The 24,106-nt window shown below is 27.3% G+C and overlaps 1 protein-coding gene across 1 annotated transcript; it reads left to right on the top strand.

Moving 5' to 3' along the window:
- Window positions 1–9,523: 9,523 nt before the first annotated feature.
- LOC145829709 (uncharacterized) lies at window positions 9,524–22,681 on the top strand. Its single transcript, XM_082937568.1, has 22 exons — window positions 9,524–9,781; window positions 10,400–10,578; window positions 10,927–11,130; window positions 11,420–11,577; window positions 11,940–12,081; window positions 13,301–13,540; window positions 14,297–14,470; window positions 14,782–14,966; window positions 15,277–15,503; window positions 15,776–15,986; window positions 16,253–16,388; window positions 16,736–16,916; window positions 17,238–17,440; window positions 17,827–18,003; window positions 18,331–18,504; window positions 18,823–19,007; window positions 19,412–19,638; window positions 19,922–20,132; window positions 20,388–20,523; window positions 21,043–21,223; window positions 21,615–21,817; window positions 22,306–22,681. The coding sequence occupies exons 1-22, from the start codon at window positions 9,585–9,587 to the stop codon at window positions 22,338–22,340; spliced, it is 3,966 nt and encodes a 1,321-aa protein (XP_082793694.1). The 5' UTR covers window positions 9,524–9,584; the 3' UTR covers window positions 22,341–22,681.
- The last annotated feature ends 1,425 nt before the right edge of the window (window positions 22,682–24,106 follow it).

Genomic DNA, 24,106 nt, shown 5'->3' with positions numbered 1-24,106 from the left:
AATAACTATTCAAGTCAATAAAATATAAGTTTAATACCTCTGTCTAAGTTTTCACAAAATTTTTAAAATAGAATTTTTAAAAGTAATTTTAGTGAAAGTACTTTAAAACCAATCATATATAAAATATTTTATCAACATAATTTAGCAAAAGTTTAGTTTCTAGTTTACTAATACGTTAGTATACTGGATAAAAGTGCTGAGTTTTTAACTATATTTACATAATAATTAGTATGATGCATTAATTAATTAATTAGTAAAGTTAATTTATTTTTCATTATTCTCGACATAATAATTAGAAACGTTGTTTAAAAAAGAAGATAGTACTGTCCTTGTATAAACTATGCTTCGTAACATTGTACAAGATTATTCAATAGTGTTCAGGTTATTTTTTAAACTTTCGTACTTTTAGCAAACTTAAATTACTAGTAAAATTGAAAAATTCACAATATTATTCACAAGTTTGAACTTGCTAAAGTTCACAAACAATAAAAAAATTACTTTACGTTAAAACTATTAAGATAAAAAAATTTTTTAAAGTGTGTTTATATATAACAGACAGTTGTTGGAAATTTAAAAAAATCATTTTTTAAATTTGAGGTTTATGTTAAGTTAGGTATTTTCTATTGATTTTCAAATTAGTGCGGTGAAACATATGTTCATACAGTTGAATTAAGTTTGTTATAACTGTTCTTTAAATTAGTTTAAGTTTCAAAGCAATAATAATGTATGGTATGTAGCAATTTAAATTTATAGTTTTAATATTAATATTTAAAATCTTATTAGACGCTTCAGTAATTAAACAACAACTAAAAATTTATTTGTACAAAACCATCGACTATGTGTAAATTCCTTTTTACTCTTGGAATATTTTTTTAAAGAAAATGAATAAGTGTTAGGTAAACCAGTCCTAATAAGAAACACAAAATTTTAAAACACTAAAGTCTACACTATTTACGGACTAACCTTTGTTTTACATCTCACAAACAATTTTTATTGAAGAAATATTTAAGTTACAGAAATTTCAAAAATACCAGTTTTAAATTATGTTTGTGCAAAGGAAGACACTATCAGAAAGCAAGACGGTCTGCAAACTGTTTGGTTTAAATTTAAAATGTATTATAAAGAATAAACATATTTTGTATTGTTATCTAAGTTAAGTTGAGTTTAAATATTTAATTAATTGGTTCCAAGATTTCGATTAAACAAACAAATTAGTATTAAATAAAAATATATTTTAAATGGTTATCAAAATTTTATTAGTTCTATTTGCTGTCTAACTTTATAACCTTAAAATAAAAGTACTATTTTATCGGTATATAGATTATAAAGTACAGAACTATTTGTAACTTCATCCTTAACAGAGTTACTTATCTTTTATATAATTAAATATTTTTCAAAAGTTAAGTATTATCAATATGCTGGGAGGCCAATAAGTTTGACTTCTAATTTCGAATCAATAATAACAAATAACCTTTCGCTAAGTTACGCATAAAGTTCAATCAATTATTTATAGTTGTGAATTATTCTATGTTCTTATAATTAAGGTTAATTTAGAAGTTTTTTTTGTTTTGTTGTTTCTCTTTTAGATTCCAGTTTAAAAAAAAAGGCAATATTTTAAACTAAGAATGTTTTTATTTTTATGATTATCATCGAAGTTATTACATGTTCTAAATTGTTTTTAAAAGTGTTTTAAATTTGAAACAAAAAGGGATTTAAAAATATATTATATCTCTATTTTGCGATATAAATCGAAAAAACAAGTTAAGAGATTAGTTGAAAAAAAAACTTCAAAATAATTTAATTCGCTTTTGTATATTATTTGTTAGTTTAGACTTTTTAATAAGTAGAAATTAATTTAAAGACAAGTAAAATTTCATAGGAGCTTTTAAAGAATTAAACAACGTAGATATCATTAAAAACAACCTATAAAAAAGTATATATTTAATTTCTTTTTTTAACGGTTTACAGCTAGTAAAACTTAACAAAGTTACAATGACTACAGTTGTTTACTGTCAATCCTATTAAATATTTCAATGCAAAAATGTAAGTGTTTTCCCGAGTGAGATTAATGTTATTTTCTCAATAAATACGATAAGTCATATGTTTACTTATTTTAAAGAAAACATATTTTTGAAATAAATCCTATTTGTTAATTTTTAAAGTTTATTAGTTTAATGATTTAGTTTGATAATGTTTAAAACACTCGCGTCAAAGTACACATATTTGTAAATTACTGTAAAGTAAAAACGATAATTTAGCTAAAATAAAAAACTTAATAAAAAGAATACCTAGACCATCGTATGTAAGATAATTAAAAATTATTTAAGTTAAAAGTTTTTTTAAACTTCTGTTTAACTTAGCTTTATTTTAATCTGTTAATTTAGTTGAATTTTTATTAACTAAGTTTTAAAACTATTTATATATTGTTAAGCTTTTACTTAAATATATTTTCATAAATCGATAACTTTTCACTGAGTGAAATCTAAAGCATCTTCATAAAATCTTAATTTTATTCGTAATATATTTTTCATAAATTTTTTATTTAAATTTTATATCACACAACAAATTTAAGAACTTTTTATTAATATTAAGCATTATTCTTTTTATTTTGTTAACAAAATCATTTTTGAACTACAGAATAGCGTAAATCATGTTTTTGTTTTGATATAAAAAAATATGTATTTTTTTTAACAAAAACTTTACACATTTATGATCTGAACAGCAAAACAACGATGTTATACACAAAAAACAGCTTAAATCTTATTCTTTGAAATATAGGTAATTCTAAATAAATTCAACAATAAGACTGGAGTTGAATTTTAGCATTTAAGACTTACTTACAATATATTCAAAAACGATTGAAAGTAAAAAAAAATAAGCAGTAATGCAATTACACAATTTAACATAACTTTTTACTTTTTCTCCTATGTTAAACGTTTTTGTATAACATTGTGACTTTTAAAACTGAAGTTTTAATTGATTTTCGTTTATGCCTACGTTTTGAAGTTTGTGCAATAGATTTCAAGTTGTATTTCAATTAAGTTCGTCGTCATAACAGATGATAAGAATAAATTAAGGTATTTTTGGCTTACAGAACATGTTGAAAGAGATTTTACTAAACAAATTGTAAATAATCAATACATTATTGACATCTACAAAGTTACTAATTATTCAACCTGTCAGTAACGTTTTACCCAAAACAACTATTAGTTTCGAATTATCGTTATATCATTTTGAAAATATAAACAACTATTATTAATTTTAAACCATCTTGATTTTTATTAAGTTTTCTCTTTAATGTTGTTTATAGCTTTTGGTAGCTAACATCTAACTCTTTTTATTTGGACGGTATGTATCTTAAATGTTCTTCACAGTTTGTTGGAATACTTAAAAAAGTTAGAAATTATTTTGTAAATTTAATTTTAAGAAAATTATGTTTTTTATTAAAAACAAAAGGTCAACTTAGCTTTTTGAACTTTTACTTAAGAGCTGTAGACTATATTATCCTGTAACAAGTAAGACTAAACATGTCTAGTTGACGTTAGAGCTGTTCACAAATATTTGTTTCTATGGATTTTTACATTGGTAAATTATAGTTGTTAATTATGATAAACATGCAGAATATTTTATCAATAAAAATTTCCGAAAAAATAATATTAAATTGTTTATGTTCTTAATAAATTATAAATGACATACTGCTTTATTGTTTTATTGCAACGAGAAACACTAAAACTTGTTAAATTAAAATACAGGTTAACTTTAATCTTTCACAATAAAATGTAAAACTATATCTATTAACGTTTACAAATATTTAAAGATTTAATTATTTAAAGGAAAGGTTTATATAGTTTAACATATTTTATTTAGCTGCTTAAGAGTTAGTCTACCTAAAATCCAACAGGTTTTTATCAATTATTTTTTATACAGTTGTATACAATTGTGTTTAGTAAATTTTATTTCGTAACTAAGCTTACTTCATTTAAAAAATTTGTAAGTAGTGTTTGTAACCGGAGTTAAAGAAATTAAGTTAAGCTTAAACTCAAACATAATAAGCTATATAACTTTTATAAAATGCTTATTCTATTTGTTAAGCTTGACTTTATTTAAGCTATTTTTTTATTTAACAAAATAAACCATAATATTTTGAATAATTTTTTGTTTGCTCTTTGGAAACTAAACACATGATGATATACAGAGTTATGAAAAAACCTACAACTGAATAAGCTGTTTAATAATTCAACGTAAGCAAGTTTTTGAAGCTTATGTCAATCTTACTTAGGCTGGAAATTGCCAACCGGTTTATACTAAGCTAGTAACACAATCAATTATTTCATATCCAAACACTTTTTTTTTTTTTTGCGTGGTATCTACGTTATTCTTAATAAAAAGTTTACAAAAAATATTTGTTGAAATTTTTGCAAATAGAAGTGGTTTTAAAATAAGTTTTTAAGTCAATAAAATCAAGTTAAATACCTCTATCTAAACTTTCAGAAAACTTTTAAAACAAAATTTTTAGAAAGTAATTTTAGTCAAAGTACTTTGAATCCAATCATATACTATTTTTATAATATTTTTTATTGTTCAATGCTGGACTCAGACACCAAAACCTGAGTCACTTAAACAAGACAGACACTGACAATAATGAAAATAAAAACATTTATATTCAACACAAAATAAACATATACAAAACACCAAAAATACCTAAAATTAAAAAAAACTTATTAACAAGATTGAACTTACTTGATTTATATAAAAGGCGATAACTTAGTACACAAAAAATCGTTTATACAAAAAAAAATATTAATTTAATGTTGTGTCAGTGGGGTATATATAATATATTTCCACAAGATATTGTAAGCAAAATTTTAGTTTCTAGTTTACTAATGCGTTAGTATACTGGAAAAATATGCATACAAATGTTGAAGATTTTACTATATTTACAATAATAATTAATATGAAGGATTATTATCTAATTTTCATTATTTTAGACATGTTAATTTCAAATTTTGTTTAAAAAAAGAAGATAGTACTGTCCTTATATAAAGAGTTTTTAATAACTTTGTACAAGATTATTCATTAAATTTTTTTTTTAACTTTCGTATTTTTAGTAAACTTAAAATTATTCCTACAGTTTTAAAATTTACATTATCATTCACAAGTTTGAACTCGTTCAAGCTCACAAATAATAAGATAAATAACTTAACGTTAAAAATAATTATAATTAGAAAATTAGTTTAAGAGTGTTTATATATAACAGACAGTTGTTGGAATTTTTAAAATAATCAATTTTTAAAAATTTAGGTTTAAGTTAATTCATGTATTTCTATTGATTTTTAAATTAATGCAGTAATACATATATTCATACAGTTGAACTAAGTTTGTTATAACTATTCCTTAAATTAGTTAAAGTTGGTTAGCAATAATATTTTGGGTAAGTATCAACTTAAATTTTTAGTTTTAATATTATTAGTTCAAATTTTATAAGACACTTCAGTAATTAAAGAAAATTTAATTTATTTATACAAAATCATAAATATGTATAACTTAATTTTTTATTATTGGAATAATTTTTAAAGAAAATTAATAAGTGTTGGGTTAACCAGTTCTAATAAGAAACATAAAAATTTTAAAACACTTAAGTCTGAACTTTTTACGGATTTACCTCTGTTTTACAGCTAAGAAATATTTTTTACTCAACAAATATTTAAGTTACGATAATTTTTAAAATACCATTTGTATTGTTTTTTTGGTGCAAAAGAAAAAATTATCATAAAGCAAGGTTTGTAAACTGTCTGGTTAAAATTTGGAATGTGTTATGAAGAGTAAACATATTTTATATTGTTATTTAAATTAGGTTGAGTTTAAATTATTTTTCTAAGTAAAATAGTTCAAAGATTTCGATTAAACAAACAAATTAATGTTAAACAAAAATGTATTTAAAACGAAAAAGAAAAGTTTCTTAACTATTTTATTAGTTGTCACAATTTATTAGTTTTAATTGCTGTCTTATTTGATAACCTTAAAGTAAAAGTACTGTTTATAAATATAAATTATAAAGTAAAGATCTGTTCGTAACTTCTTCCTTGAAAGAGTTACTGATCTTTTACATTACTAAATATTCTACAAAAGTTATATATAACCAATATATGGGAAGGTTTTAAGTTTGAATTCTGAATTTCGAATCAATAATTACAAATAACCTTTCGCTAAGTTACGCATAAAGTTCAGTCAATTATTTATAGCTGTGAACTATTCTAAGCACTTTTAACTACGGTTAATATTTTGAATTTGTTTTTGTGTTGTTGTTTCTCTTATAGACTTCAGTACAAAAAAAAAGCAATCCTTAAATTATTAATTTGTATAAGTTTTATCAAAATATATACATTCGAACAGTTTTTAAAAATTTATTAAAGTGTTTAGAATTTGATTGTAAAAATGAATTTAAAAAAATTTTATTTTTAAATTACGATATAAATTGAAAAAAAGTTAGTAGCTTGGCAAAACTAACTTTAAAGGATCGTTTTTTGCGTTTCTAAATTTATTTTAAAGTTTAAACTTTTAATTTACTAACATAACAAGTTAACTGTATATGAATATCAGAAATATATATAACAACACACACACTTAAATTGGAAAAATTAAAAATGAAATATACTACTCAAGTCCTTTTAAAAAAAAATATACTACTAGTTAAATTTAAGTATTACTACAATTTATTGCAAACTTACGAATATCGTATTTTAAATATAAAAAATTTAACAAACAAACATAACTTTTTCTTTACTGTCAATCATTTTAAATATTTCAACGCTAAAAGCAAATGTTTTGCCAAACAAGATTGATTCTCAAAAAATCGACAAGTCAAGTTTTCATAGTTTACAAAAAACATTTTAAAATAAATGCTTATAGTTATTTTTGATCCTTATTACTGTAAAATGACCTTAAAAAAAGTAACTTCAAAGTACACATATTTGTATGTTTTAAACAAGTGAAAGCTATAGTTTAGCTAAAATTAAAGACTTAATAGATTAAATGATTAGACCGTTGATATGTAAAAATGGAAAGGTATAAATACACTTTTTAGCTTTTAAAATCTTTGTTTAAAGATACATCAGTTTTTAGTTATTGCATCAAAGTTTGTAAAAATTTTATTTAATAGCCTTGTTCTCTTTTCATTAGTTTTTTAGTGTAGTTATTTTTATTTAATAATTTTTTCCAGTCCGTGTAAAATCATAGCATTTTAAACATATCTTCTTTTTTTATTGTTTACTTTTTTCTTAAACTCTTCTTTTAAATTTAAAGTATATAGTAGACTTTAAGAACTTTTTATTGTTACAATAAATATTATTGTTTTTTGTTATGATTAGCAAAATTAACTTTTGAACTACAGAATTAAGTATAACAGAGCATAACTGAAACAGTTATAGTATTTAAGAGTTACGTATGATATCTGAAAGCTTTTTCAAACTACAAAAGATCACCATTTAAATTGTTTAAAATTGTTTATGTAAGTAACTTGTATAATAACCATTGAAATTAAAAGAGACTGACAGTAAAAAGTAAGCATCAAAGCAATATTTTGACTCTTATCTTATATTATACGTTTTTGTATAACATTGTTACTTTCAAAACTGAAGTTTTGATTGATTTTTGTTCGAGCTTACCTTTTGAAGCCTGCGCAATAAAGCTTTGAAACTTATAATTTATTTAAATGCGTAGTCTAAACAGATGAGAGTAATAAATTAAGGTGTTTTTTGGCAAGCCTTCAACAGATGTTGGAATAGATTTTACTTTACAAATTGTAAATAATCAATATGGTATTGGCTTCTACGAAGTTGCTAATTATTCTACCTGTCAATAATATCTCACCTTAAAACAACTATTAGTTTTAAACCAACTTTCTATAATTTTAATTTAAAAACTACTTCAAACTATTACTACTTTCATTGTGCTTTAGAAAACTTAGATTTTTTCTTAAAGTTTGTATGTTGCTTTTCATAACTTTCTCAATAAACTAATTGGTGTACAACATTTTGAATAAACTATTTAATTTTGGTTACACTTGCTATTTGTAGGATTATAGTAGATTTTATGAAATTCTTTTTCCAAAACTTTTCAAATCAATGTATGGTGTATTTTTCTTTTATTGTTTATTTACAATGTTCGCCTGTTTCGATTTTTTTTAATTCTAATTGTATACTTTAAACCTTTGAAAAAGTTAAAGAGTACATTAATATATTTTGTAAAAATTATGTTGTATATTTTTTTATTAATTACTTTATTTAAAATGTAACACCTTTTTCTCATCAACTAAAAATGCTTAAGCTAGTAAGCTAACCTTTTAAAATTTTGAAAACTCTTCGAATAATTAATTATGGCTAAACAAGATTTTTTATTTGCAAGCATTATGACTGAGATAAAAAACTAGACGAAATCTTTTAAACTTTGTTCATTTTAATTTTTGTTAATAAGTTAGTTAGTAATGTTCAACATCATTTTAAAGTATATGAAAGTATGTAAATATGTAAAAATACATAAGTAAGTAATTTAGTAATTAATTTACGATTATTGATTATTTATTATACTAATTATTAATTTATGATAAATAAAAAGTTTACTGTATAACTGTAGACTATTATTAAACTTATTTTAGGTTTTACGTTTAATACGTACAAATTTTAATATCTTCACAAAGTATAATATTTTTTGCACAGAAAGATTATCTAATTTATTTATCAATTTCAAACCGAAATAAATGCAACAAGTAAAAAAGAAGAAAAAAAATAGTTAATCTTTCATTCTCATAACCTTCGTATTTTATTAATTTCTAGTGATTTTAAATTTATCTACGTAAGTTAAGTTCATCCAGAAAACTCACAATAAATGCAAACATAATAGCGGTGACTAACATAAACTTTTTCTTTAAAGATAAATGTTGTGTTTTAAACTTTGTACACGAACACCTATATTTTAATCATCGACCATTTCTTAAACAAAAACAAAAAGAAACAACCCAAACAAGTTTTTAACCAAATAAAGCAACAATATTTTCGGTATTTTCTTGCCACCATTTAACACAAATCACGTTCGAAATGTTCAGCTTTCGCATGCCTCTGTGACGTAACTTCCTCTTACTTAATTCACGGAAAATAAAATACAGTTGCATAAATGAAAATACACTCTGTAAAAAACATTCACACAACAACATGTACTTTTAGAGTGTGATTATTGTGTTATTTATTTTTAGTTACTGATAGTTGTTTATTAACATAATTTATGATTTGGCTCTTACTAGTAAGATATAAAATTTGTTTACACGGGTTATATTAAAATAAGAATAAAGCAAAAAAAAGCTAAATAAAATAAAAGATTACATGTTAACAAACATTCACTCCACAATGTGTACTTAAGGAGTTTAGTTTCTTAAACTGTTTTGTTTTAATTGCTGGTAATTGTTTACTGACATAATTCTATATTTCGGACTTTAATCGAACTGTTTAAAATAAGAACTAGACATTTTTTAAACAGATTATCGAGTAATAAGACAAAAAAATAACTGCACACTCAACAAACATTCACACAAAATGTATGTCAAGAGTGTGGTAGTTTTGTTGATATTCATCAACTCGGCCCTGGGTCAAGATGATTGCGAAATGCCGGATTTTCAAAGGGCCAGTTTCGGCGTGGTGGAGGTTTCACCATCGGGGGTTTTCCTGAGAGTGGAAGTGAAACCGATGGAAACAACTACAAACGGATTCACCGTGGCAATCGTGTTCCCCGAGTTAGTTTGTCTTTGATTAAATTCTAGTTTAATTGCACCAACAAAAAATAAACTAAAATCACATATTTTGATTTTAGATTAATTTAATTTCAATTAATTTTTGTAATCTGTTACACAGTGCAATGTACGAGATTCATCAACCTTTTATTTTTAATATCATTACAGAAAAGCTTTTATAAATATAAACAATCATCAAAGTTCTTGAAAAAATTATATTTCTCAAACAAATATGTTAAATATTATAAAAAAGTTTAAATTATTTTGTAAAAAAAAAGCAAATTTAAAAATTAAGTCATAAGATAAACATTTAATGTGGTTTTTTTTTACTTTACGCTACTTTTAAGGTTTTAAAAACAACTGTTAACTTAGAACTAATTGTTATAGTCAGTTTTTTTTATATAAAACTGTTAACTGTTGTTCATAGACTTGACAGACTAAAACATCGAATACTAGTCACTAAAAGTACAGCAACTTATATTTTTCTTAATTTATAGAAAAGTAACTTAAACTTTTCTAATTTAAAATCCAGATGTCTACTTTTTGAGTGTATATAAGCAATTATAGAGCTTTTTATGATGTAGACTATAAACGTTTAACTAAAACAAATCCTTAAAAAAGGGACTTCCCGCAAAGTGCGACAATCAACGGTGGTCACGTGATAGTGACCAGGGCCAGGAATAAGAGGATCTTATTGGCTAATAGCATGGCACACAACCGGGATATATCAATGTTTGGGAGTTACACATTTTACCTGCAGATCAGAAACTTGAACGATTTCAACCCGAGAATGCTTACAGGTTTAATTCTCTGAAGTATATTTTAAACAAATCTGCAAAAAGTTTAATCTTTTAAAATTGTGTTTAAATTATGAAAATATATTCTTATAGTTTAAGTGTTTGTATATTTATACGTAGTAAATTTAAACAACAAAAACAATATTTGACGCAAAAATGCAAGTTTATTACCGAGATTTAAAAATTTTAAACTAATTAAAACTTTATTTTATGTAGTAGTTTTATAATAACAACTGAAAAACTAAGTAAAACAGTAAGGAGGTTTTCAACAAAGCAGTTAAATAAATATTAAAAAAAAAGCTTGTACAGAGCTAAACAAGCAGAATTTTGAACTAAAACTTTTTATTCCAGCCATGGTCGGGTTTTACAACAAGAGGACAAATTTCGACGTGTCCTGCATCTTGACCGAGAACCCAGTAGTGCCGTTACCAAGCACCACAACCAGGGCAACCACGAGACCACCTACAACTACTACAAGGAGTACTACAAGGAGTACCACCACAGAAAGAGTGACTACCACCACGACACCGCCCTCTCAGGATGGCGATTGTGAAAGTTTGTGTGTTAACAGTTAAATGTAAAGAATTATTGAATGATTATTGAATAGATTTAAACAAACTCGAGCTTTTGCTCTTCAAAGTTGTGATTTTTTTTAGAAGTCATAAACTTAAGTTAAACAAAGTTGTTGTTCTTTAAAGTTTTAAAAAATAGTTCAGCTAGAAATTTTTTGCAGTTTTATGTAAAACAAGCTGTATTACGGACAAGTTGGAAACTTTTATAAGTTCTTTAACGAAAATCAATTTAAATTGATTAAAAAACTGAAAAGTATAACTTATTTTTTTAGTCTTGTCACAAGACGGCTACGTCATAACAAACCCTGGATGGAGTCAGGGTCAAACTTTCAATTTTCAGGCGAAAGTTCAGAAGAGAGCAGATGTCCCACAGAGCATCAACGACTGGTCGATTAAACTGGAGTTTGCCAAGCCCGTTGACAGAATTCAGGTATTTTCTACTTTATGTTTTTATATGATTTTACAGCTAAATATGCTTTTTAATAAAACATTTATTCGAACAAAAACTTGTTGAAAAAGTTACTTGGCTTTCTCTTACTTATCTGCTAAGAATAAGCTTCACTGTATTTAAGCTATACTTCACTGTATTTAAGCTATACTTCACTGTATTTAAGTTATTTAGGATAAAATTTTCTTTAATATCATCGTGTCTGCTAAAAAAACTATAGAAGTTTAAGCTTACTCAAATGATTTGTTTTAATAACACTAATAATTTTTTCAAACTAAAATCACCTCCTGCTAACAAGCAAAAAATATTGTTTTTAACTACTTAATAATGTTTTTAATTTAAAGGCATTTGGAGGCAATGCAGAGGGTCCCTTCCAGGACGGAAAAATTTGGTTGATAAATCCTTTCCAGTATAACAGTAACGGGCAGACTAATATTGAGCAAGCATTCCAAGTTTCAACCACATCTGCTAGTGAACCTATTGATTGTAAGTTGATATGTTTTATTAGTTTTAATAAAATTAGTTTAATATTGAGCAAGCATTCCAAGTTTCAACCATATCGGCTAGTGAACCTATTGACTGTAAGTAAATATGTTTCATTAGTTCTAATAATATTTGCTTAATATTGAGCAAGCATTCCAAGTTTCTACCACGTCTGCTAGAAAACCTATTAATTGTTAGTTTGAATTTTATATAAAAAAAGTTTTAAATTTATGAAATTTGAGTAGCACACTAATCATACTTTTACTAGTTAGAAACGATTAAATTAATAAAAAAACGTTTATGACAGCCACTTTAGAATAATATTGTAAATTTTTATGAAATTTTATATGTTTCAACCAATCTTTTTAGTTGTAAGGTTTAAATTAGGCAAAAAATAAGGAAATAAAATATTTTTTGTCTATGACGTCAAAATTGTATTTAATGACTAAAAGCTCGTTTTGGCTTGTAAGAAACTGTCAACAACCAAAAGTTAAAAATTCTTAACTGGTTAACGTGTTCAAAGTATTAAGACTGCTTTCACAATAACATATTTTATAGTATTTTTTATAGTTTTAAAAGTAATTTTACTAAAAAGTAAAAGTTGTTTTTTAAAAACATTTAATGGCTTTAAATATACAAAACTTTTGAAAAATTTAATATATTTGTTATAAAATATATATTGAATATTATCAATGATAGTTTAATATGATTACTATAAGGTAAAACTTTTTTTTTCAGAATATTAAAATCACTTACGACTATTTTAAACGCTAAAATATTCACGATACCATGATAGGTGAAGTATCATAATAGTTTCTGTAGTTCCAAAAGTTATTGTACTAAAAAGTAAAAGTTGTTTTTTAAAAACATGCAATCACTTTAAATATATTTATTTGTCTTTGAAAATATTTGTTATAAAATTCATTCAATATTATCAATAATAGTTTGATTTATTTAGTATAAACTAAAACTTACTTTTCTCGGAATATTAAAATCAGTTAAGCCAATTTTTAGGCACTAAATAATTTAAAAAAATTCATCAGAAAACAAATAGTAAACTTCTGATACTTTTGCGTATTAATTATCAATACAAGTTCGAAAACTTATAATTAAGTAAAACCAAACAATGAACATTTTCCAATCAAGTAATTCTTTATTGAACGTTACATGATACATGCAAAAGTTATTGAAAATTTTTAACCAATAACTAATTCTCACACAGGCGTCGTAACGTTTTGCAACAACGGTGCCACCCCTAACACTGACGTCACAGTAATTCCCCCTGGTGGTGGTGACGTCACAACGGAAACCCGCACGACGGAAACTCCCGTCACGAACGAACCAGCCACTAGTAGGACAACTTCATCTAACAATCGGGCGAGGTGCTCAAACAACGCTCCTTTCGGAAACCTTCCTAGGAGGTCGAAACAGACTAACCCGAACGGTTTCAAAAGATCACCTTGTGAGTTTTTTTCGGATTTTTTTTATAAGTTTTTTAAACAACTTTGCTAGCTCTACGTATACTTCTCACTTTAAGGTGTTTCTTTTTGATACATAAAACATTAGCATACTAATTTGAACGGACTCACAAGCATCAATAGTACACTATTAGCTATTAGATAAGTGTTTACGATCTTACCATGTTATAATAAATACCTTATGACTATTACAATGAGTTTTTTATTCTTTATAGTTTAAAAGACTGACTATTAATTTTCAAGTGTGATTAGCTATAAAATTTTAGATATAGAAACTATACAATATCAGACCATGTAAGTATTATTGAAAATTTTTGTTACTACTTTAATTTTTGAAGTTTTAATTCATTACTTTAAACTTTGCGGAGTGTTTATAAATTTCAAATTACAATAAAAGTTTTTTAAACAGAAACAAATTTTAGTCGAACTTTGTATAAACTAACATAATGTTTCTACCTTGTCAGTTCTTGTTGAGAAAATTAACATATGAGTAATATAATGATCGGATTTACCGATTTCGTGTCATATAGCGTTGTGAATTTACAGTTAGTATATACTAACCTGTCGATTGAGTAAACAGCCTAAACACTTTTACTTAACCTTTAGTTTCTGTGTATGATTACACTTCTTCAAAAAAACGCATGCAAAAATTAACATATAATATAAATAACTGCTCCTACGATTGCAGCTAAGCAAAACTAGAGTAAAAGATTGATATTTTCAATTACTTTAATTTTCAGATGCTCGTGTAACAAAGTACGATTACAATCAAGTCCTCCACTTGTCACTTTTGTTCTACGAAGCTCAGAGATCAGGAAAGCTTCCAGCTAACAACAGGATCGGATGGAGAGGCGATTCAGGTCTGAAAGATGGTTGCCAAGACGGTGTTGACCTCAGCAAGGGATACTATGATGGTGAGAAGTAAAAAATAGACCTTAACAAAGAAATAAGTATAAATCTATTTATAATTCTATTAAACAACTATCTTTGAAGAGCTATGGTTTCAGTGTTTACATGATATTTATTCTATAATAAGAAAGAGCTTAGAAGTATTCCATTTGACATTGCTAAAAGCTTACTAATATTTTCTTTTTATCATACTGTTAAAATCATTACTTCATCTTTATAACATCAATAGTCTCTTAAACAATTGTTTTACAACACTAATACATACCATTGTCTTTTTTACTTTATTTACACTTATTAACTTATTTTCCCCTTTCAGCCGGTGACAACGTGAAGTTCGGTTTCCCCATGGCGTTCACCATAACAACTGTAGCGTGGGGACTGGTCGAATTCACTGATGCGTATCAACAATCTGGGGAATTCGATAGGGCCCTGCAAATGATCAAATGGGGAACTGATTATTTCATCAACGCCCATCCCTCTAAATACGAGTTTTATGCTCAGGTTAGTATTTTTTCAATACATTTTTTTATAATATGGCTGTGCTAGTTGTGACGTCATAGCTTTGCGGAACGTAACCTAAGTTAGTTTGAGAAGAGAACTTATTGAAGAATATCAACCTAACTTTAAGTACCTAAGTACCCTTATAAGTTTGATTCTAAATTGATCTCATGACACTAGTATAATAATACTTGTAAAAAATTTGGTTACAAAACCAACAGTTTTTATGCTATATAACTATAAGTGGTACCAGCAAGCATTTAAATACATGTCAAGCTATGTAAAGTTGTACACAAAAGTTATTTTATTCCAGGTTACAGACGGTGGAGCAGACCACAGTAGATGGGAGAGGCCTGAGGATAACAAGAGAAACAACAGGTTGTACAAAATAGACGCGAATAACGGAGGCACTGAGGTAGCTGCAGAAACTTCTGCTGCGTTGTCAGCTACTTCTATCGTGTTTGAGAGGATTGATCCAAAATATTCTAAAGAACTCAGCAGGCATGCTAGAGAGCTTTACGAGTTTGCTGATGAGAAAAGGTAGTAGTCAACATATAATTTTGGAATAATTACCAAATTTTTAACTTGTATTTACTTTAAAAAATTAATATAGTAAATTTCTTAGTGCAATTTGCTTCTATTATCAGCTACTGTATGTATTTTAGATAAAATATACTTTTTCAAACATTAATCAATTAAATTTAACAAAGTATGATATAAAGTTACAAAGTAGATAGTTTAACAGCTTAATACAATCTACAAAACAAAAACTTTTAAAAGATATAACTTGAAATTGATGTTTAATATCACAGGAGAAATTACCACGATTCGGTGCCGGGGGTAGCTGAATTTTACAAATCATGGAGCGGTTACAACGATGAACTTCTATGGGCAGCAGCTTGGTTGTACAAGTCGACAAAAGAACAGAAATATTTGAATATTTTGAAGCAGAGATATGATAACTTTGGTGGAAGTAGGACACCTCCAGAATTCTCTTGGGATAATAAATACGCTGGTGTTCAAGTGAGCACAAGTACCTACTAAACCGATCATAAAATAGCTTTTTAAAAGTGTTTAAATGTTACAGAATCAATAATTAACATTACAAAATATTTTTTGATAAAAAAACTTTGCTGTTACCTTATTGTTTGATAGATAACACACACTAACATATAAGCGCTTTTTACAGCGCGTGCATGTTTCTATCTTAAAAGTAACAGCTGTCAATTTTATAATTTATTCAATTGTTATATTTATGATAACTGCAACTATTTTAATTTCTACATCAGGTGCTGATGGCTGAATTCACAAATGAGAACAAGTACCGCCAGCAAGTGTCCAGGTTCCTTGATAATGCTAACAACCTCCCCAAGACACCCATGGGAATGACATGGAAGCAAGAATGGGGTCCTAACAGATACGCAGGTTGATAATTTAAAATGTGTGAATACCTTTTTCAATTAATCATGCTTTTGAAATCTTTAAGGTTCTTTGTTAAAATTTTACAATTTAGAAGTTAATCTTTATGAATCAGTTTTTCACTATTTATTTAACAATTAAACAACTCAATTTTACTTATATGTTCTTTATAACAAGCTAACATAGTAAAATACAAACTTTATGCTATATTTGTTTAGTCTAGTCAAATTCATGTTTATAAGGTATTTCTTCGTATTCTATATAATGCAACTAAAAAACAAGTGTCAACATATAAACTTCACCTCTAAAGTTTTCAAATCCTGATATCTCAACACTTAAACATTGTTTTCCAGCAAACTTCGCTGCAATCGCCCTGTTTGCCGCCAATTTGCAGCCACCAATGCAGCAGAGAGACCGGTACATAGAGTACGCCAGAAAGCAGATCAACTACCTGCTAGGTGACAACGAGAGAAAGTCCAGTTACGTCATCGGGTTCGGAAGGAATCCCCCTAAGCAACCTCATCACAGGGCGAGGTATAAGTTATGACGTAGTAGACTTAAGTGTAATTTCAAGATAATCAGTTGGGTTCGGAATGAACCCTCCTAAGCAACCTCATCACAGGGCGAGGTATAAGTTATGACGTAGTAGACTTAAGTGTAAAATCCAAATAATCAATTTTGCTCCAAGCTTATACAAAGTTTTTTACCATAAGCTTAACTTTTTACCTGTAAACTGTTTATGTATCTTTAGTTTGTTTTGAAAGTTTCCTCAGTTGTACAGTATTTATACAGTATTTTACTCAGATTTAGTATTAAGTAAAGTACATGAAAATATAAAAAAAATCCCCTAAACAGTTCTTGCCCGACGTGGACTTCAACCCCAGTGCCAGCTTGCGGTTGGAACGCCCACAACTCACCAGGACCAAACCCCCATATCTTATACGGGGCCCTTGTTGGTGGACCCGATTTGAATGGTGACTATGTTGATGACAAGAAAGATTACAAGCAGAACGAAGTTGCCACTGACTACAATGCCGGGTTCACAACTGCTATTGCTGGTAAGATTTGTTATTTTTATATTATTTTATATGTATATATGCTGGTAAGATTTGTATACATAATTCAAATATTTTAAGATTGTTTTCTTATTCATTATATGCTATTTATATTGCTGGTAAGATGTGTTTTTTAACATGATTTTATATGTATATAGGCTTTTTGTTGTTTTAAACGGTTAAGCAAACAGAAGGTAACACGACAATAAACAACATCCACTTTAGCTTTTATGCGAAACTTGCATGTCTTTCACAAATAAAAGTCTTGTACTTTTTTTTTCGTCATATGTAACTAATCCCAACTGCAAAAAGTAATGAAAAACTTACACTATTTTGAGTATTCAAAAAAACCTTATGTTATATAAACTTAAATGTTTTAAAATTAACAGGACTTATCCAAGTGTCTTCGGAGTTGGACGAGATCAAAACCACTCAACCCCCTACAACCACCAGAAGAACTACAAGGGCGCCGTCTAACAGGGGTAGATGCGCACAAAACGCCCCATACGGGTTGTTACCCATGAGAAGTAGAATGACCAACCCAAGGGGATTCAAACCTTCTAACTGTTAGTTTTTTTTATATGCACTACTTTGTGCAAAAACTAGTGTACTATTTATCAATATAGTAAATATTGATTGAAATGATGGCAGCTCAAACTTTCTGATTGTTAGTTTGTAAGAATACTAGAGACTGTTTTTAAAGAAGTAAAGAGTCCTACTATATCATTAAAAATACATTGTTCAACTAAAAAGAATCAATTATTATATATAGTAAATTTATAATATTAGAAACATACCAATGTTTATTTTTACTTGATGTGATGTTTGTAGGTTTTATTATTAAATGTTTCATACTTAAATATTTAAGTTAATAATTATTTAAAACTTTTCAGTAAAGGGAAGAACAAAGTACGATTACAATCAAGTCCTCCACTTGTCACTTCTCTTCTACGAAGCGCAGAGATCAGGAAAGCTTCCTGCTAATAACAGGATCGGATGGAGAGGCGATTCTGGACTGAAAGACGGATGCCAAGACGGTGTTGACCTCAGCAAGGGATACTATGATGGTTAGTTGGTATTTTTGTTCATTCTAAAGGAGATTTGTTAAATAGTCAGATTAAATGTTCTGACTACATTAATATCAAAAATAAAACTTATAAATTGGCATACAGATTTAGACTAGCTATATTGTACTAAGTTTTTTATACGACAAAATTCATTATCAATAAAAACTGTATATGTATATAAAATAACTTAGATGAACGCTAAGTAGTATTGATTGAAACACTTTTTAACTGACTTTAAAAGTTAAGCAAATTTTTAAGCACGACAAGAGACATACCGATCGCTAATTGACGTATTGGTGAGCTAACTTTTTTTTTCAGCGGGTGACAACGTAAAATTCGGGTTCCCCATGGCGTTTACCATAACAACGGTTGCGTGGGGATTGGTCGAATTCACTGATGCGTATCAACAATCTGGGGAATTCGATAGGGCCCTGCAAATGATCAAATGGGGAACCGATTATTTCATCAACGCCCATCCCTCTAAATACGAGTTTTATGCTCAGGTTAAAAGTTAATTTATAATAAGTTTTTTTTTTTGTTTATGTTTGTTACTTTTAAAATATGTATGTGACGTCATAGTTGAAAATTAGATCATGATCTTGAGAAAACCTTTTACTGCAAACCCTGTTTAAATAAACATTGTAGTTATAATGTTAAAATAAAGGTCTTAAAGTCTTCAATAGTAAATCGACAAATAACGGCGTATAAACCGCGTTTTATAATATTTTATTTTTACTAACATTCAATTCATTAGGAATGATTTTGAAATTTTACATTAATGTTAAGTAGACCACGTGCTTGAAAATTTAAATTTTTAACTGTTACATACTTGTCATTTACTTACACAATTAATATGATGTGTAAACATTTCTTAAATGCATAACAATATTGCAACAAAATTACATAGGTTACAGACGGTGAAGCAGACCACAGTAGATGGGAGAGGCCTGAGGATAACAGGAGAAACAACAGGTTATACAAAATAGACGCGAATAATGGAGGCACTGAGGTAGCTGCGGAAACCTCTGCTGCTTTGTCAGCTGCTTCTATCGTGTTCAGTAGGATCAACCCTTCTTATGCTAGGACATTGATGAGACATGCGAGGGAATTGTACGAGTTTGCTGATGAAAGGAGGTATAAATGAAAATTAATTAAATTATATAAGTTTATATACTATTTATTTAAGTTATAATAGTGCTGTTATGTGTCTTGTTGACCTTAGACCTGATTGACTACATTTTTAAACACACAAACTGTATATAGTTTACTATATGGTTTTTTTTTTCTTTTAGTTGTCTTAAACCAGAGACCTAGTCACTGTGGATAAGAGACTCAAAACCTTAAGATCCTATTCAAAATTAAAACATTTAGGTGTTTGTAGTAGTCATATATATTAAACCTGCTATTTTCTCCACAGAAAGAACTACCAAGACTCGGTGCCAGGGGTAGCTGAATTTTACAACTCGTGGAGCGGATACAACGATGAACTCCTGTGGGCAGCAGCTTGGTTGTACAAGTCGACAAAGCAGCAGAAATACTTGGACATACTGAAGCAGAGGTATAATAACTATGGTGGTGGAGGAACACCGGCTGAGTTCTCGTGGGACAACAAGTATGCTGGAGTGCAGGTAATGACAATTTATGTTTACAAAAAGTACCACTTAAACATCTAGAGCTTCTATAAAAAAATTGAAATATATATATATGTGTAATTTTGGGTATGCTCAGTTTTAATAAGATACAAATTAATAAGGTAGTAAGAAATTTGCATCATCAACATTTTATTTAATTGAAAATTATGGAGTGAAAAATTAGTTGTATGTACTTATTTTAATAAAGTTACTTAAATTGTTTCATTTACAAGTTGCGAACGTTTCAAACAGGTGCTAATGGCAGAGTTCACCAGAGAGAACAGATACAGAAACAATGTAGCGAGGTTCATGGATTCTGCTATGAACATCAGAACGACACCCCAAGGGTTGACTTGGAAGTCAGAGTGGGGTCCTAATAGATATGCTGGTTTGTTAGTTAATTTTTAAGGTCCTGATAGTCCTATAGGTTTAGTATATTTAATGGCGTCCACGTAACTTTTGCTAGTTTGTTAAGTAGGGTCCTAATAGATATAATAGTTAGTAATATAGAAAGCTTACTTAATTGTATTGATACAGATCATTCATGTTAATACTCAACCAAATTATTCCAAGTAGCTTAAGTAAAATAAGTCAAGTAACTAAATTGGGAGTACGTTTTGTAGCATTTAAGTTAAGATTTTATAAACTTACTGTCACTTATGAACTAGACTTCTAATTTTAACAATAGTAAATGCTAAGTAAAACAAACCATTTATAATTAAAATTTATAATTAATTTAATTAAGGTAATTTGAAACAAACTTCATTTTTATCCAACTTTTTTGGATAAACTCTATAATCACGTTAAATTTACTACCTTAGCAAAAAATCTCAAGCAATTAAGGAAAAGTTAATTTAATTTAAGATGTAATCAAATAAAAATGTTGAGTATTTAAAATATTTTCCAGCAAACTTCGCTGCAATCGCGACATTTGCTGCAAACTTGGAACCTGCGATGCCGAACAGAAACAGGTACCTGCAATACGCAAAGAAGCAGATCAACTACTTGCTTGGCGACAACGAGAGAAGATCAAGTTACGTCATCGGATTCGGAAGGAACCCTCCTAGAAGACCCCATCACAGGGCAAGGTAATAATTTTGGTACTTTTATTTTGTACAACAAGTTAAAAATTTTGAATGTTTAATAAATATGTATAACACACCCTATGAGTAAATAGGTAAATGAGCGTTGATTATTAACATTTAAAAAAAGCGTTTATCTTTTAAAGCATTTGGTTTAATAAGATTTTTGCGTAGTAGTTTATAATTTTGGTAAAAGACTCCTAAATCAGTTTTAGAATTTCAAACATGTAAAATTTACATTTATAAATACACTAGAGTATCTATAAATTGTTTGTTAGTATATAATGTACTACTGCTAAACTGTTTTACTATTTTCTCTTGAAAATCCTTTTCACAGCTACTTTTTAAAATAGAATACACAAACACTGATGTAATTAAACAAAACATTTAAAAACAGTTCATGCCCCACTTGGAGATCCCGCCCCGTTCCAGTATGCGGTTGGAACAGCCTCAACAACCCCGGGCCCAACCCCCATATTTTATACGGGGCCCTGGTCGGGGGACCTGATGAGTTAGGTAGGTACGTTGACGACAAGAAAGACTTCAAATTGAACGAAGTCGCTACCGATTACAACGCTGGATTCCAGTCTGCTGTTGCCGGTTTGTTGTCAAAAGTTTTGTTATACATTTGTTTATTTTTAGTGCTGTAAAACAATTTAAACTTTTTATAAAAAAATTTATTAGCTGTGTTTGTTTTTGTTATTCAGAGAGTTGTTTTTCTCATAGTTGATAAGCATTTTAGGTTTAATAAGATACTGATACAGTAATGAGTAAGTACTTATGTGTGCTAGTCATAAAGATAAAGATTAAAGTTCTAATGTCGTTTTAGTCAAAACTTTTTTAAACTTAAGTTTCATTTGTTTTTTTTCAGAAAAAATACTTTTGTTAACAACTCAAATATTTTATGCTAAAATAACTGTTTATACTAACAACTTAAAACTAATGTGTCTCAAGATAAAACAAAAAACATACTCAAGATAAGCCATAGAAAGTGTTTATATTACAAGTCAAATATAAATCGAAAATTGTTCAAATGAAATATACTAATTGCTATTCAAAAACTTTAATAATATTGTCTTTTATCACAGGTCTTACTCATCACGCAATTGCTGGTCATCTTTAGAAAGTGTTGAAAAACCATCTGCATTTTGTAAATTTTAAATCTTTGAAGTTTTGTGATTTAGTACTTCGTGATTTTTGTGACTTATGATACATTTCAAGCGGTATATTTTATATTTTCAAATTCAAAAAGTTTGTTGTTAATCAAAATAATGAAAATTAAATTCAAAATTAAAATTTTACTAATTTTTTTATTTTTGTTTTTTTTTCTTGTTTTAAAACTAAATATTTCTAAAAGTATAAGACTTTAATAAAAAAAAACGTTCAACAGAAAACCTTGTTTGTTTAATTAATGTACTATTCAAATGAAATAAACTGAAGAACTTATTTTGTTATCAACTTTTTAATAAAAAACAAAATAATAAATAATATAGAATTTCATCATATAATTTTAAATGTTTAACTAATAAAACTCGAACTTGTGATAGTTTTCGTATTTATAATTAACAAACGTATTTTTGAATTACAAATAAATTAGCATGGCAACAATTCAACTATATAAGTTTTGGAATATTTATTTTTAAACTTTAAACAACTTAGTTAACAGTTCTCTGTAATGTAAGTTTTGAAATTATTTTATAACTATATCATCAGTCATTTTTTACTTAAAAAATAACTAAATAAACTATCAGCCGTAAAAAATGTTTAAGTTCTTTTTGTAAACTTATCTTTATGTTAGCTTAAATTTAAGTTTTAAAAGTGCAAACAAAGAAGTATGTTCTTTTTCCTTAATTGCAATGCATTTTTTTTTTACTTTGAGAAATAAATTAACGAACTTACCAAAGTTTTAAACTACTAAAAAGAAAAAAAAAATTTAGAGCAGTATATAGATTAAATACCCTAGTAATTTGCACATGTTTGTTGAAAAGGTGCAGCTTTTAGCTAACTAAAATTGTTCATAACTATAGATCATGGGTCTGCAAACTGCGGCCCTCAAAGTCAAAATCTTCGGCCTGCAAGCTCCTTTCCAAGCACTTATATATTTAAAACCAACTAAAACTTAAGATTTTGTAAACTAAACTTACAGTTAGACCCTTAATTCAAAATAAATTTTCATTAGTGCTCTAATAATGCTTTATTTTTCATATTCTTGAGCTCAAGTAATATTTTTATACTGGTTACTAGAACTTTTTTAAATAAATGCAGCCCTCAAAGGTGTTTTTTTTTTTAAGTTCGGCCTGCGAGCAATTTTTGCTAAAAAATAGGCCTGCGAGTCCACAAGGCTGCCGACCCCTGTTATAGATAAAACAACATCAAAAATCTTTTTCCAGGGTTTTGTTTGCATTAAATTTTTAAAACGCAGTTTTTTGTGTGTAACGAGAGTGTTAGAAAAATTTTAGCGTAGTTTTTTAAACTTTCAATAAGTTTTGAAAAACAATCAAAAGTAAAGTATAAGTAAAATAATCTTAAATTGGTCATTACTCATTAAGAAAATATAAGATTGTGTCTTGTTTTAAATTAAACTAACACAACAATGTTTATAGTAATTTCTTAGTAATTAACTGTTAAAATAAATATCAGATAAAAGAGTTACATTGATTTTTTCGTTTTAGTTATTGTAGCAATGAATTTTTCATATTATGCTTAATTTTGTTGAACAAAAATGTTGAAGTTAATGCTATTAATATATGCATCAAAACTGTAAGTTTAACAAAACTTAGGCTTTATATGAAAAATACGGGATAGATACTTGTTTTTGACTGTTAATAGCTTTGAGATAACTTAAGCTTTAGTTTTTTTATTAAAATTATCTTTATAAAATCCAGTTAA

Source organism: Thalia democratica, chromosome 2, assembly GCF_965202585.1.
Source record: "Thalia democratica chromosome 2, ktThaDemo2.hap1.1, whole genome shotgun sequence".
Classification (NCBI taxonomy): domain Eukaryota; kingdom Metazoa; phylum Chordata; class Thaliacea; order Salpida; family Salpidae; genus Thalia; species Thalia democratica.
The sequence above is the reverse complement of the archived record's forward strand: the minus strand, read 5'-3'. Positions and strand labels throughout refer to the sequence as shown.

Excerpts from the sequence above, each read along its gene's own strand:
- LOC145829709 (XM_082937568.1), top strand. The coding sequence starts at position 9,585 with ATGTATGTCAAGAGTGTGGTAGTTTTGTTGATATTCATCAACTCGGCC. Across the intron at positions 10,579-10,926 it reads CAACCCGAGAATGCTTACAG|CCATGGTCGGGTTTTACAAC; the intron begins GTTTAATTCTCT and ends TTTTTATTCCAG. Across the intron at positions 18,004-18,330 it reads GGGATTCAAACCTTCTAACT|TAAAGGGAAGAACAAAGTAC; the intron begins GTTAGTTTTTTT and ends AAAACTTTTCAG.